We start from the raw sequence: 16,002 nt of genomic DNA on the forward strand, positions 1-16,002 counted from the left end.
CTCTCAGCTCTGCATAGGGCCTTATGAAGAAGGGCTGTTAAGAAGTATTATTGGACCCCGGGCAGAGGATCACAGTGCACATTTGACACAGAGAACAACTGAGTAGGGAATTTAATCTGCTCATAGTCTTACTTACTTCACCACTGATCTTCGTGATAGAAGTCTCCACGCAAGGGTAGGGGAACTGAACAGCAGAGCCATTGCTAGTCCGCCAGGGCTCAAGGACTGGAGTAGAAGCCTCTAACGAGCGAAGAAGAACAAACTGTTTTCCAGCCAACCAAAGATTCAGACATTACAACCACATCACATGTATCTCAAGAAAACTAGAGCTGGCAATTAGCTACACTATCTGACAGAGAGGAGGAATGCTGACATAAAAGTCAAAGACACGGTAGACAAGAAGGTGGTAACTTCTAGGGGCTCAGCAGCACCTTTATTCCTCTGTGGAACAAGAGAGAAGTGCCAAGGACATGGCAGTCAGTCAGCACCTCTGAAATCACTAAACCAATCATCTTTTTTTAAAATCATAATGTCTAAATTATCATTCTCAACAAAATTAACTGCATTCTGACACAAATCACTAATTTTGGCCCATTTCTCGGAGCAGAGAGAGCATGAAAGGCAGGAACAACTACCAGCAAGAGTCACCTATGTCCCTGAAAGTCAAATCACCTCATTAAACCTTTTCAGAAATACCTACACCTCAGACCAGGTACTTAAACAAGGCCCAGCTTACCCCAGAGGTATTTCAGGATCTGTCTATCAGCCAGCTGCAGAGCTACAGTTTTGGTCACTGGGCTGCAGCACAAGCTGATCACTTCTCCATCTACAGGCACGGACAACCTGGAGCAAGACACAGAAGACAAAGAACATCAGTCACAGGAGATACATTTAACACCTAGATCCTGCATTTCTTGTGGCCAGATGGAAGGATGCACATCTCCAGCATGGACTGATACCTTGTTCATGTAAGGATCTTCTGCAGTCTTTTCACACCTATGTCAGCCGACATTGGCACCACAGAGCACCAGTAACTCCAGCCAACAGGCATTTGCCTAGCCCTGCTAGTCACTGTCTGCATAGTTACAGCACTCTGCGGAGCCAACACTTCTTTTGTTCTATCTACAGTTCATAATCAAACCAGCCTGTCTTTGATGTGCAAGTGTTGCAGAAAGCAATTCTCAGGATCCCTTTGGGAAGCAGATTTCTGTAACCCAGGTGGCTTCCTTTTGTGATGTGGTTTTAGTTCAACTGACCCCACAAAGCCCAGCAGGTGAGGAAGAGGAGGACAGGAGTAACAAGGGCTACCAGTCCCTTTCTGGACCTTGATAATGGTGGCCAAAAGGTAGAATGGAGGAACTCAGTCCCCCAAGGGCCTGGAATTCAGACAAAGGAACAGAGCTATCCTGGACTGACACAGGCATGCTACCATACACCCTCTTGTCATGCTGGGTGTAGGCATTAGGACTACAGGCAAGTGCTGACCAGTAGGCAGCTTCATGAGCTGTTCAATTCTGCTTCAGGAAGAGAGCCAAATTCCCCAACTCACAGCCTCCAGGCTGCACATCTATTGAGAGACTTAATTCCTTCTAGGCACTGTCCAGAGGCACTCTCAGACTTCACCCACAACTGACAGATCTCTAGTACCGTAAATTTAGGCACTCTTCTTTAGCTCCAGCCACGTGAGGCACTGCAGTCAGATGGTGAAGGATGGACTGAGCAGCATCCTGACCCTGACCAACCACCAGGAAGCTGTCATCTGGCAGCCAGGTGAGAAATCGGAGCCCCAGAGGATTCATCACTTCATTGTTGTCGCTGCCCACATGAACTCTGTCACAAAATAAAAGAGACTGGGAAGCAAATAGAACCTGATTTCAGTAGGCCACCTCACTGGAGAGGTGAAAGTCCTCCTAGGCACAGCCTGGCTGTTCAGACACACAGCATGGCTAGATGGGCTCCAGTGCACAAACACACAATCACCCAAACCATGAATCCTGCCACAGGCTGGGCTGGAGATGAAGGACAAGACCCAGGGAGCCTCATTTGTTTTTCCTAGACAGTATTGCTCCCATGCCAACTGTGTATAGGAACAAATGTAGAGCAGGGTAGGTTTTTTTACCTCATCATTGTCCCTGCCATGCAAGTAGCTCTGTTGCTCAGTGTGCCATGACCACGGGCCTGGGCACTACACAGCCATTCCTTTGGCTCTGGGAGCAGGACCACAAAGTGCAGCACCACAATGCGAAGACCACCAGGCACAGGAAAGGCTATCTCAGTGCTGTCAGTCACTGCTCCCACTAGATGAAGACCTCAGTCAACAGCACTTCTCAGGATGAACTGCCCACTGTGTTGCCCAATCCTTAGCACTAGTTGCAGTCACAGTGTCAGCAGAATGAAATCATGTTACCTGACAACCTTTTCAAAATCTTGAGACAAGTGGTCAGAGCTGGGACCTCTAAAACATCCAGCAAGGCACTACCCTTTTCTCCCCTCTACAGCTGTACTAGTTCTATATTACCTGTAGGTTTTATCCAGGTATGGTGTTTCCACAGCTGCTTTAAATCCATTTCCACCCACAACTCCAAACGTGACAGTGGGGTCGTTCATTGTGCTCTGTCCTAGCAAACACAGAACAAGGCAGAATTTAGAGATACTGCCAACACAGCTCCTTCCATCTTCGTTCTTATCAAAAAGTAGATACTACAGGAAACTATTACAGAAGTCAGAAAACACCATCCCTACATGTACAGCCAACACCTAACCCTCACTAACAAATACCCTGAGGAACACAGTTACCTCGTAACGTCAGTACAAAACTCAGACAGCAGCAACAGTCTCTTGTCTCACAGCACACTGAATATTACACTGTATATAGGACTGCTTTAGGAAGTGCTGGGTGCCTCAGATAGACCCTGGGTAGTTACTCCCAGACATCTCCAGTGCCACTCAGCAACATGCCATCAGAACAGATTACAGTAGATACCACTTGCTGCACTCTATTCAAGCCAAAGCTAGGCAGGGGGATACTACCAGCATAAGCAATAGCCAAGTGCTGAATGCTGCCTTCTCACTAAGCCAAGGCATCACCAAAATGCTCCTGTGCCACCCAAACTAATGTAGATCAGAGAACTGAGCTTGAATCCACAGCTGAACCAGATGTATATTGCTCCTGACTACTAAAGCCTTGAGTGACCATCACCCTACTAGTCCCCCAGGGTACAGCTCTCATGGACAGAGGGCTTCCTTTTACAAGACAGTGCACCACACTCTCACCATATCTGTACAGAGAGATCTTGTTATCAGCATCCAGGACAGCCATGTCTCCACTATGTTTGGGATCTGTGTGAAATGCAACCTGATTAACTGCCTGTCGGAGCTGGAGCTCATAGGTACACATGGGTGGAGGCACCACAGCATGCTGGAACGCTGTGACAAGCACTTTATCTGTGGAAGAAAAGAGGAAAAAAACCGAAGCTGTACCCAGTCCAAATGTTAGTGAGGCTCTTTTTAAGTTCTTTACTGAAAGTAGGAACAACATTACAGGAAAAAACAGTTGTTGTGCCCTTAGCAGTTAACTCCTGTGCTGGTTTTGGCTGTGATAAGAGTTAATTTTCTTCATAGTAGCCGGTATGGGGCTGTGTTTTGGATTTGTGCTGGAAACAGTGTTGACAATACAGGGATGTTTTCCTTACTGCTGAGCAGTGCTTATACAGAGTCGAGGCCTTTTCTGCTTCTCAGTCCACCCCGTGAGTAGGCTGGGGGTGCACAACAAGCTGGGAGGGGACACAGCTGGGACAGCTGACCCCAAATGACCAAAGGGATATTCCAGACCATATGATGTCATTCTCAGCAATAAAAGCTGGGGGAAGAAGGAGGAAGGTGGGGACGTTTGGAGTGATGGAGTTTGTCTTCCCAAGTAACTGTTAGGTGTGACAGAGCCCTGCTTTCCTGGAGATGGCTGCCTGCCAATGGGCAGCAGTGAATGAATTCCTCGTTTTGTTTTGCTTGTGTGCGTGGCTTTTGCTTTACCTATTAAACTGTCTTTATCTCAGCCTACAAGTTTTCTCACTTGTATCCTTCTGATTCTCTCCCCCATCTCACTGTGAGGCAGGTGAGTGAGTGGCTGCATGGTGCTTACTCGCTGGCTGGGGTTAAACCATGACAACTCCACTGAACCAGCTCTGAAGCATCCATCAATTACATGGTCCCCCCTCACTAACAGCTGGTCCCCCCTCACTAACAGCTTTGTAGAAAGAGCAGCTAATAGAAGAACTACCATAATCCCATCCAGTCTGCATCCAAAAGGCTACGCCACCTCTTCTGACCCTACAGGTATAAAGCAGTCCCACTGCTTACCTCCATCTATGACAGCCACATTTGCCACATGCTGGCTATTCTCCCCCATCCCACGGTCTGTGGTCCAATGCCAGTCATAGGAGAGATAATGCCAACCCTGGCAGAGTACATGCAGTCTATATGGGTTCTCTCGGTCCCACAGCAGCGACACCAATTGATTTTCCTCCAAGCTACCAAAATGTAGACTTTGCTTCAGGTACCAGTGATAGTTGCCCGTGGTCCACAGCTGAACTATAGAAAAACACATGGTTACTACATATGACTACTTGAGACCCATCTCAAACCCTCCCCACCACCACTGCTCTTCTACAGGTGGGTTAAGTGCAATGAAAATAGTAGTTCTAGCCTTCAGCCCATAGGCTGTGTCATACAACACCCAGCACAAGAAAACTTAACATCACACTTCATGCAGAAGAGTCAATCCTAGAATTCTTTGAACTCCCCTTATGAGAAGGCACCCATGTTTTATGAAGGGCTCACAACTTTAGCATTCCACTAATACCACTTCCAGTTACAGCAGCTTGGAAGATGCTTTGAGCTCTGGCTGAACCACCAGTTCTTCCTAACCTGCACAGGGGTCTCAAAGCTGTAGGCAGGCCTCCTCAGTGTTTCCTAACTTGCAGAGGAATACCCACTGCTAAGCACATTTGCAGGCAAATATAAGAGCCAGAGCCTCACATAGTGCTCTCACCGTAACTGTTTGGGTTGGAGTTTTCCACCTTCAGGTCTTCCAGCCATATAGCCAGGATAGTAGAATCCACATTCCAAAGCAGTTCATTAACCTGCAGAAACAAACACGGCTCTCACTGATATTGTTGCTTCTCTGTAGGGTGGGTATGCTCCCAATTGGTTTGCAAGACCATGAGTTCCTCCTTATTTTCAACAATGAAAGGTGCATGGGTTAATACACTAACATAGCTCTCGTGTATTGCAAAGCTCCCAACAGCAAAGCATCCTGAAGCAGAACCTGTCACAGTGGCTCCAGACAGATGAAGAGGTAATACAGCCACAAACATGACAGCAGTGTTCTCTTTGCTTTCCTTGGCACTGAGGAAGCATCTGCCAAAAGACCTCTCAGCATCCAAAGGCAGAAGCTGAAGTTAACACCCTAGCAGTAGCTTCTCACTTCTCTTATTTGGGATAATGCGAGTATTTCACCTCACTCTTGCAACAGCTGACATCCTGAACAGCATTTTTGAAGCATTTGCCTGGTAGAAAGTACACAGGGGCCAGAAGCACCCCAGGGCCACAATCGCCCTGTACTTGTCTCTGTACTACGGGCCTGCAGAAGGCATTGCATCTTCTCCACAGGCTTCTTCATTGTTTACTTTTCAAGTCACTTTTCCATCAGGACCAGCACTAAGTGTTAAGTTAAAAACTTCCTCCTGGAATCTGGAAAAGATCTAGTCTTCCTCTCTATTTCACTCTAATCAAAGAAGCCCAGGCACAGCACTTACTTTGACCTGCCCCTTCTGGAATGGCAGGGTGAACTCCCCATGAAGAAGTCCATTCTTCTCCAAGAAAACCACATCATGTCTGTTGGGTTTTTCTTGAGTGGATGCTATCAGGTTTCCAGAGGGCCTTAAAAAAGAGCCAAATGAAAAGTGGTTGCTCACATAATCACTAGCTGTCATTTTAAACACCAATCATCTCACATTTTCTCCAGAGAGATGAAGACAAGGGGAGCAGAGGATGTGTTTTCCTCAGCACTGTGCAAAGTCATTGATCCAGCACAGACATTTTCCAGGCTCATGACATCCTCAGGTGAGCAAGTAAACGTCAGCACTGGCAAAGGGACCTGTAATACTCCTACTTATACAGTTGAGTCCAAAACCACTTGACATTGAGACTGTCAATCTATCCCTTCCTCCTGCACATGACGCAAGTATTAAGTTTTTCAGGGTTTAAAGAGCTACTCTTCCTCATGCTGGATCAGAAGGAAGCTTTCTTCAAGTTTTAGGAAAAATAAACAAACACAGGAGAAATGAAATTGATGCTGATAAAAGACTGTGACCAGGGAATAAAAAGCAACACTCTGTTGCTGGCATGCAGACTGCTTTGCTACTCACTTCCAGGACAGTGCTTGCTCTAATCCTGAGATAGGCTCACTTGTTGACTGCAGCACAAGCTCTCTGCTCCACACTCGGACCTTCCGAGCACCTACAAGTTGAGAGATCAATGAGACAAGGGTGTAAGAAAGCACTGGGAAGAGACTTTTCTGATTTTATGAGGGTAGGAGAGCAAATTTTGATGCACATGAATAAAAAGGAGATTTCTCATCTACACCTTAAGGGGTGAAAACTTACTCTGTCTCAGGCAGTTCTGCCATAGTAACTGAGTGACTCTAAAGGAAATGAGTGGGGATTTCAGTCTGATGTAGCTCAGTCATAGCCATTTCCATCTCCAGGTTTCACCACAGAAATATTAAAATATTCCTATAAATGCAAGATTCTCCCTAATCTGAAGCACTGAAGGTAAAAACCCAAACTAGTGGAAGAGCAGTGCAGTTTGGTGCAGCTCAATATGTTGACCAATACATTTAAACTGCTTAGTAATATTTATCATGGAAGACATCAACTACAGTCTTAGAAGAAATGAATGTGCTCATCACTTCTTTGGCTTTAGGGCAAAACCTAGGGAAAAGTATTACCAGTATTTAAACAGAAGTGTGCAAGGCCAAACTGCTAGTATGAGGGACAATGGGTATGGCAACGCAGATTCATCCATTTGGCACTGGAAGCCTGTCAGAGATTGCTTAGAGCTTGAGCAGTGATTTAACGCTGGTGAAAGAAGCAGTTCAGGTAGTAACTACCCAGTAGTAACCTCTCCTGGCTTCTCACTGGACTGAAAACCAAACTGCAAAGAAAGTGTTCAGAAGATTGTGTCTATAAAATACCTCTGAGAACACCAAAACAGAGAAAAGAGCAATTAACTAGCTCAACTCACCCTTGCTTTAAGGGCCCAAGAGACCACAAACACCAGCCAGTTCTTGCCTTGCCTAGCTTCTGCTTAAGAAGCCTCTTACACATGTTGGTATTTCAAAGAAGTTTGGTCCCATACCTGTCTCTGGACAGACAGCACTCACTGCAACAAACTGCCCATCTCCTCTCCACGTCACCCGAGGCCTGCTGTCATCCCAGGCTGAAGTAGGTGACACTTCCTGAAGTCACACAACAGAAAGCTGCATCAAAGCTTAGGAAGACAACTGCTGTCTTTGTCTAAACAGACTGCACTGCTAAGCCAGCTCTTTCAAGAGCCTTGGCATGAAATCAATCCATTAAAAAATCTTAAGGCTGCAAAGCTAAAAATTCATTACTCAGAATGTTGTTTTAGGAAATACTAGAATTAAAACTGCCTGTAAATTCAATCTGCTCCTCCTGCAAGGACATATGACTGTCTATTCACATGATCACATGCTGTCCTTCCCCTCCACCAGGGTGTCTGCTTATAGACCAACTGTGCATAAGCTGGACACAAGGGTGAATCAGGGTTTGCTCATGACTGATGCCTGGAGTCACAACCCCTTGGAAGGAGAAAGGTGGGAAAGGCATGCCATCCAGACAGTCTGCAAGGCAGGCAGAAGCTGGGATGAAAAGTAGTGTTCTTTGAGGTAGAACAACATAAGAAAAAAAATAAAATCTCAACAGAATATCCATAAAGAGGCAGGTGTTCAAAGGTTTAACTTTTGTCAAGCTAGGCATATTTTCCCAGATACAGCCAAGCCTCATCCTGTCCTTCATAACAGTAAAGCTGGAACAGGCCACATTTCATGTGTCTGCACTCTGTCTGCCAGAGTGGACAGTTTTAATTTTGAAACTTAAACACAAGAATAAAAATCCAGCAGTGGAGTGCTTTTAGCTACCTGACTTTTCACCAAATTAAAAGTAAAGAAAACAAGACCCAAACAAGGAAGTGTCAGACAAAAGAGCAAAGAGCTAAAATGTGCAGGCACATGGAGCTACCTCACATGACTGGTGATGGTGAGTAGCCCAAATCCTACTACTCTTGCCTTCCGGGAGCTCAAACTACTGTTCTTTCTGCTCCTCTCAGCCACACTGCTTGTTATTTCTCTTGGTCATAGGAACACCTGAGTATATAGCACAAATTCAGCAAAATCTGTCACACTGATTTAAGGGTGACTTTACCTCTGCAAGCACTACCACTTGCAAATCTTCTTGCTTTGAGCTCTGTACGAACAGTTCTAAGTACTCACAGCTGCTATCTTGAATTAGGAGGAGGAGAAAAACGCTGGATTTCAGATAACAGAAACAAACAGAAGCAGCCTATGAAGACAACTACCAAAAAGGCAGTGGCAAGCTGGCACTGCAGGAATAACAGAAACTCTATATGTGTTTTTCCAGAGACAGCATGGGCGTAACATAAGAAAACTAGTATAATACCGTCTGTTTGCGATGTGCTGCCTGTTTTCCCTCTGATCCATGGAACTGTGTCTCCTTTTTACCCCAGCCAAGAGCAACAAACTTTCCTGAAGAAGAAATAATCATTGTTGTGGAAGATTTACAGCACTAATTTGCACAGTGTGATAAATACAACCACAGCTTCAAGCCACCCACATCTTCCATCCAAGTTTAATTCTAAAAACCTGAAGAAAATTTACGTAGCCCAGAAAGTCCTCTAGTACAGGGAACTTACTTGAATTCATGCTGACAAGTAAAACATTGGCATTCCCCTTCAGCTGTCCAGCAGCATTACAGTCTAAAATGTCTCCTGAGGCCCAGTAAGTGCTCAGCTCCATTTCTTTACTTTCTACATGTTTACAACACACCAATGACATCAGTTTGAACAACTTCATTTCAGTGCACCTCTCACCTTCCCCAAACTCATCTTGGTGGATTTCCTTCTCAGTAATTGGTTCAAAATCCCTCGTCATCATGATGAGCGTTTGCTGACCTGCAGGGTAGACATTAAATACAATATTGGTAATGGTATCTCCAGCAAATAAAAACTCATTGTTCTCCTGTGTTGTCCCATTGTTCTGTCATGGACTTGGCTGTAGAGATATTTCTAATGGTAATACGATACTAAAGAGAACACATCCTTCAAAGCAGAAAATCTCAAAACTGGAACAGAAGAACACTTTCAAGTATCTCTCTCTTCAAAAACATGCTTCCTGGCCTAAACTTAAAAAGTTCCTTCCACTTTAAAAATAAGTACTAGGCACTCTCAAATATTTACTCTTGAGATATGAAGGACAAGGTGACTGGGAGCAGTCCGCATGAATTTATGAAGCAGAAATCAGGCCTGACCATCCTGAAAGCCTTCTACAATGAGACGACTAACTTGTGGATACAGGGAGACCAGTGGATGTCATTTATCTTGATTCTAATAAGGCTTTTGACACTGTCTCCCATAACATCATCACAGACAAACTCATGAAGGATGGGATAGATAAAAGGACAGTGAAGGGGACTGAAACATCAGCTGAACTGCTGTCATGGTTTAAGCCCTGCCAGCAACTAAGCACCATGCAGCCACTCGCTCACTCCTCCCCACTCCCAGTGGGACAGGAAGAATTAGAGAAAAAAAAAGTAAAACTCATGGGTTGAGATAAGAACAGTTTGATAACTAAAATAAAATAAAAGGAAATATAATAATAAAATATAATAATTGTAATGAAAAGAAATATAACAAAAAGAGAGATAAACAAAACCCAAGAAAAGAAGAGCGATGCACAATGCAATTGCTTACCACCCACTGACTGATGCCCAAGCAGTGATCCACCCCTCCCAGCCAACTCCCCTCAGTTTATATCCTGAGCATGACATTCTGTGGTATGGAATATCGCTTTGGCTAGTTTCCGTCAGCCGTCCTGGCTATGCTTCCTCTCAGCTTCTTTTACCCCTGCTTGCTGGTAGAGCATGGGAAACTGAAAAATCCGTAACTTAGGATCAGCACTACTTAGCAATAGCTAAAAATACAGTGCGTTATCAACTTTTCTGTCACACTAAATCCAAAACACAGCACTGTACCAGCTACTAGGAAGAAAATTAACTCTATCCCAGCTGAAATCAGGACAACTGCCAAGCTCAGAAGCTTGCCATCAGTGGCAAAAAGTCCAGCTTGAGGTCAGTCACCAGTGGCATGCCCTCAGATACTAGGGCCAATGTTTAATATCTTCATTAATGACCTGGAGAATGGGACCCTCAGCAAGTTTGTAGATGACACAAAACTGGGAAGAGTAGCAGGTACACCAGAAGGTTGTGCTGCTGTTCACAGGGACCTTGTCATGTAGGTGAGATGGGCTGTCAAGAATGTCATAAAGCTGAGCAAGGGGAAAAGCCATGTCCTGCACCTGGAAAATAATAATCTCAGGCACCAGGACAGACTGGGAGCCAAGTGGCTGGAAAGCAGCTTGGCAAAAAAATGACCTGTGTTTCCTGGGGGACACCAAGTTGAACATGGGCCAGCAGCAGCCCTCTGCTGAACAGGTGGCCAACAGCACCCTGGGCTGCATTAGCAGTGTTGCCAGTAGGTTGAGGGAGGTGATCCTTCTCCTTTACTCAGTTCTGGTGACACACACGTGGATTGCTGGCTCCAGTTTTGGGCTCCCCAGTACAAGACAGACAAGGACATACTGGAATGAGTCCAGCAAAGGGTCACACAGGTGATTCAGGGTTTGGAGAATCTGTCACATGAGGGAAAGCTGAGAGGAGTCAGACTGCTCTGGAGAGAAGGCTCAAGAGGAATCTCATCAGTGTATATAAGTATCTTATGTGGGAAGTGAGGTACAGTGAAGAAGACAGAGCCAGACTGGTAGTGGCGCCCAGTGAAAGTACAAGAGGCAATGGGCACAAACTATAATACAGCAAATTCCATTAAAACGTAAGAAAACAATTTTTTACTGTGAGGGTGGTCACAGACAGGAACAGGGTGCCCACAGAGGTTGTAGGGTCTCCATCCTTGGAGATATCCAAAATGTGACTAGGCTCAGTTCCCACAACTTGCTCCACGTTACCTGCTTTGAGCAAGGGGGTTGGAATAGGTGACCTCCAGAGTTCCCTTTCAACCTCAAGCATTCTGTGATCCTGTTTTGCTTGAGGCTAACTTTATTTTCTAAGTGAGTGTCGTGGTTTAACCCCAGCCAGCAACTAAGCACCACGCAGCCGCTCACTCACTCCCCCCCATCCAGTGGGATGGGGGAGAAAATCAGGAAAAGAAGTAAAACTCCTGGGTTGAGATAAGAACGATTTAATAGAACAGAAAAGAAGAGACTAATAATGATAATGATAACACTAATAAAATGACAACAGTAGTAATAAAAGGATTGAAATGTACAAATGATGCGCAGGGCAATTGCTCACCACCCGCCGACCGACACCCAGCCAGTCCCCGAGGGGCGAATCCCTGCCCCCCCCTTCCCAGTTCCTAAACTAGATGGGACGTCACATGGTATGGAATACACTGTTGGCCAGTTTGGGTCAGGTGCCCTGGCTGGGCATGAGAAGCTGAAAAATCCTTGACTGTAGTCTAAACACTACTGAGCAACAACTGAAAACATCAGTGTTATCAACATTCTTCACATACTGAACTCAAAACATAGCATTGTACCAGCTACTAGGAAGACAGTTAACTACATCCCAGCTGAAACCAGGACAGTGAGACACATCTGTAGCTAAGTTGAGCCTGTGACACATTTCCTGCCAAAGGACAAGAAGCAGTTTTTGTTACTAAGAAATCAAATGGGGATATAAAGCAGGATTCTTTATGTTTTAGAGGCAAGATCAAATATACTTCCTTGAAAGATCTGAAAGACTACTTGCTGTTCTATAAAACTCAGCTTTTTGGGCCCAAACAGCTTCTGCCTGGATCACCAAAGCACCTCATGGATCATGAAATGAAATCTCATATATAGGATCAGGTGGAGTTTTTTTCCTCTATAAGTCTTAGTCCCAGTTTCATAACTTTGTATTTTGTTTCTTCTGTCTTAAACTTAACTGTGTTTTACATTTGGGCCATAGCAAGTTTCACTCCTAAGGCAGAAAGCTTACAGGCTGTTGTTGATACCTGTTGCAAGCAAAACAAGCTCTTGGTCAGGACTCCAGCTCATGGTACTTAGACCGCTGTCCACACTTCCAACACACTCCACCTGCAAGACCAAAATAAGATCACAGAAGTGCAGGAACACCAGTGCAGCATCAACTCAGCACAAAAGTAATCAATCACCAAGGCACAGAGATCTTCTCCTACTTAGAAAAGTCACAAGTCTTACTTTACCCTTTGTGTTGAATGAAACAAAAGAAACATTTCTAAGCAAAGATGGTTCCAGAACATTTATGTAGGAGAGCCCAGATTAGATTAGCATTTTCTACCATACACAGTTTTAATAAGAGCTTTATTCTGCAACTCTCAGTCTTATGTCAACATGTATAGTGTTAATATTGCCTGATCAGCTCTGGGGTTACATTGGTAAACATACTGAAGTCACAAAACACAGACATAATGTTCTTACCTAAAGAATTCCAACATGCAGTTAAGAGACACTATATCCATTGAAACATCAGCTGATCAGCTTGTGCATGTTGAACTTGACAACTGTATACAGCTGCACTAACTTCAAAGTTAATGAAAAACAGGGCCAGTTTCACTAGCCATCATGAGTATATAAGCAACAGCAGCAGGCAGAGAACTTCTGTCATGCACTGTTATCTTGATTTGCAAAAGGCGTGGAATAGAACAACTGTGATAAACAGCAAGGCGATGCCATTCAAGGAATTAAGCTTAGGCGTCACAATCTTTTCAGGTACACAAAGTGGGACTGGGCACCAGTGGGCAGAGTAACCATCACCCACATGCAAAAGGCTTCAGAACAAGCAGAGTAACCTTCAAGACTTCTTTCTTGGTGCCCAGACTGCACCAAAAGAACATTTTAAAATTGATAAAGTAAGCCAAAAAGCCTTGAAATAAAGTATCTGAAGTTAAACCTCAACTCTGACCCATGTTATCAGTGCAAGAAAAGTCTCACGTATCACATCTTTTGTCAATCTCTATTCCCTTATGACCCTTAAGTTGCAATGTGGGACACATTTTTCTGATACAGTTGATTGTATATTTAAGTGGTATCTGCAAATCAAACCCAAACAAGAACCAAAGCAGGTGAGCTGCAAATAACCACAATCTGACAGCTAACCCAGACAGATCACTGTCATCTCACACCTACCTACACCTGCACTGTTGGACTGGTATTGTGGGAGCTGACGCAGATTTCAGAGGGTGCTGCTGTAGTGTTTAAGTGTCTTGCTGAAGACTGTACAAATCTGACACTAAGAAAGGAACAGAAAGCACGTATCTCAGTTCCTGCCATATTTACTCAGCTAAAGTATTTTGGTTTCCCTTTAGTGTTTTCTAGGGCTTTTTAATCCAAATGTTCTTCGAATCACAACACTTTCTTCTCTCTTAAGTCATGTCATCGTATTGACTGATAATAATAAAAAGGTAGCTACGGTGTGAGTTCTGAATGGATTACTTTATTCTGTACCTGGTCTCAGCAATATCCTATTTCTGTAAGACTGTCCAGTGGATCCTGTGCTGCTGGATGTGTGCCAACAGTCTTCTGAGCAAACATACAGGACGAGGGCTGTGAACAGGCAAGCCACTGTTTCAGTGCCGGTTCTTTTACGGAGTGTATATTCTGTGCTCAATCCTGCTCAAGGCTCCCACAAAAATCAGCTCATCTGCCCAGAACAGGGAGACTAACCACAGCTCAATATGTAATAAATATACAATTGCCCCCTGAAGAAATTAAAAGTGTCATCCTTTCCTTGGAAATCCCTCAGTACTGTTGTGTCTTTCCTGCCATGTTACCTGCTTCGTGCTGAGATTGCACAGTAGGATGTCTCCAGCTGCTGTAGCAACACACACGCACTCCTGCTCTGGAAGATCTTCAATACCCACAATGCAGCCACTTCCATCTTCAGGCATGAAACCCTCCGCAGTCAAGGAAACTTCTCTTGTCACCTTGACATAGAGAGACCAATGACTTATTAACTACAGATCACCTCACTGGGATTTTTGCAGAAATGACAGAATAACATCCATGGTTATATTTCATCCTACTGCAATTACACAAAGCATTACACAAAGCATTACACAGCAGAAGTAAGTATGTGAATGGCACCAAGAAACAGCCAATGTGCACGTACTTATCTTCACTTATCCATAGGAAACTGTGAAGGTTCTCTTATGTTAAAATTGCTAGACAATGAGAAAACTCACATAAGGGAGCAAATAATAAATGGCAATACTACAACTTCCAATTTGTCTCTGTTCTAATCATCTTTCAACCCCCCTTTCATACTTCTCCATGTAGTGTTAACATAAAGAGGTGAATGAGTAGCTGCTTAGAGTGTCCCAATACTTTCAATGGGTCATTCAGACTTCACAGACACAGCATATAAAAACATTTAAAGGAAAATAATTTGGATGCACATTCAGTTACAGCAAAAAAGGGAAATTCTGGCTAAATTAGCTTTCTCCAGCTTAGTTGCATGAATGTTTTTACACATCCAGTCATCAGGGAAAAACAACACAGTAATAAAGACCTGAAATAATCCCCAAAGCCGGAAAAGGAAGCTGACATATTTAGCAACTTCAGAATTATTATTTTTTTTTTAATTCTAAAAGGATTTCAGCCGATAGCCTTCATAAACAGACCACAATGGAGATTTTCAGAAAACACCCGTCTTTAAAAGTGAGATCCCAGGAAAGCCCAAAAGCTCTGCTGTCAGCTAACTTCAGAACTGAACAAACTGAGAGGAAATAGACGCCTTGAAATTGCATAGTGTGTTTCCAAAGAAGACACTGCAACCCAGCTCCAACCCAGCTCTAACAGGAATTCATGGCTCAATAGCAGTTTTCGATTTTGCGCTCTGAGGTTTTTTTTCTTCCCTACAGCACGGTTCCAAAAGCTTCCTCGTCTAGTCTTCACTATCCCTTTGCCTGTTCGTTTCCGTTTTGTGATGCAACTGCTTGCCGGATCATGCTTAAGACTACACCACGGGGATGACCCGTGTCAAATACAACCACCCTCTTGCAGGCAGACTTCGTATTTTAAAAGCACAGCAAGTCACTCGAGCCGCTGAGATCACAGTGCAGCCTCACAGCCAACGTCCTCGGCACCGTCAGACAGCAGCAAGCGGCGGCAGGGAGCAGCAGGAGGCTCTAAGGCCCCGCAAAGGCCGCTACAAGGAGCGAGCCGTACCCCAGGGCAGCCGCGACCCGCCCGGAGGCCAGCTCCCGCTGACGGCGGCCCAAACGCTTTAATCGCCGCTTTGCAACGGGCGGCCCAAAGCCGCCCCTAACGACACGCCTGCAGCGATGCGCGAGAGCCGACAGCCCCCAGCACCCTCCCCCGAAGCCACAGCCCTGGCCCGAGCCTGACAGCGACAAGCGGCCGCGGCTCCCGGTGCGCCCGGCGGCGGCTCTAACCGAGTCCCCGGCGGCGCCCAGCTCCAGAAGGCCGTGCTGTGAGCCCACGAGGACCGTGCCGGGCTCGGCGCTGAGGCAGAAGCACTGCGGGCTGCCCGCGGCGGCGGCGGGGCGGCGACCGCCGGTCCGCAGCAGCCGCAGATTCCTCATGGCGGAGCAGCGCCACGCCGCTCACGGAGCCGCCATCTTCTCCGCGCCGGG

General features: G+C 45.3%; 1 protein-coding gene across 4 annotated transcripts in view; it reads right to left on the reverse strand.

Moving 5' to 3' along the window:
* Nucleotides 1-16,001, reverse strand: part of ELP1 (elongator acetyltransferase complex subunit 1) — a 32,286-nt gene extending 16,285 nt beyond the window's left edge. The window contains exons 1-15 of one of the 4 annotated variants that reach the window (XM_069776364.1): nucleotides 15,802-16,001; nucleotides 14,179-14,331; nucleotides 12,382-12,463; nucleotides 9,187-9,267; nucleotides 8,757-8,842; nucleotides 7,417-7,516; nucleotides 6,426-6,516; nucleotides 5,814-5,937; nucleotides 5,048-5,138; nucleotides 4,357-4,587; nucleotides 3,274-3,444; nucleotides 2,519-2,618; nucleotides 1,648-1,830; nucleotides 737-843; nucleotides 137-240 (exon numbers count right to left, since the gene is read on the reverse strand). In XM_069776364.1, the coding sequence (XP_069632465.1) occupies nucleotides 137-240; nucleotides 737-843; nucleotides 1,648-1,830; nucleotides 2,519-2,618; nucleotides 3,274-3,444; nucleotides 4,357-4,587; nucleotides 5,048-5,138; nucleotides 5,814-5,937; nucleotides 6,426-6,516; nucleotides 7,417-7,516; nucleotides 8,757-8,842; nucleotides 9,187-9,267; nucleotides 12,382-12,463; nucleotides 14,179-14,331; nucleotides 15,802-15,951 (1,854 nt within the window). In that variant the 5' untranslated portion in view covers nucleotides 15,952-16,001. Of the gene's footprint in view, nucleotides 1-136; nucleotides 241-736; nucleotides 844-1,647; nucleotides 1,831-2,518; nucleotides 2,619-3,273; nucleotides 3,445-4,356; nucleotides 4,588-5,047; nucleotides 5,139-5,813; nucleotides 5,938-6,425; nucleotides 6,517-7,416; nucleotides 7,517-8,756; nucleotides 8,843-9,186; nucleotides 9,268-12,381; nucleotides 12,464-13,534; nucleotides 13,638-14,178; nucleotides 14,332-15,801 lie in introns of those variants that run through there. The other 3 variants (XM_069776367.1, XM_069776366.1, XM_069776365.1) reach the window with 3 other exon arrangements.
* Nucleotide 16,002: the final 1 nt, after the last annotated feature.

Source organism: Haliaeetus albicilla, chromosome Z (assembly GCF_947461875.1).
Source record: "Haliaeetus albicilla chromosome Z, bHalAlb1.1, whole genome shotgun sequence".
NCBI lineage: Eukaryota > Metazoa > Chordata > Aves > Accipitriformes > Accipitridae > Haliaeetus > Haliaeetus albicilla.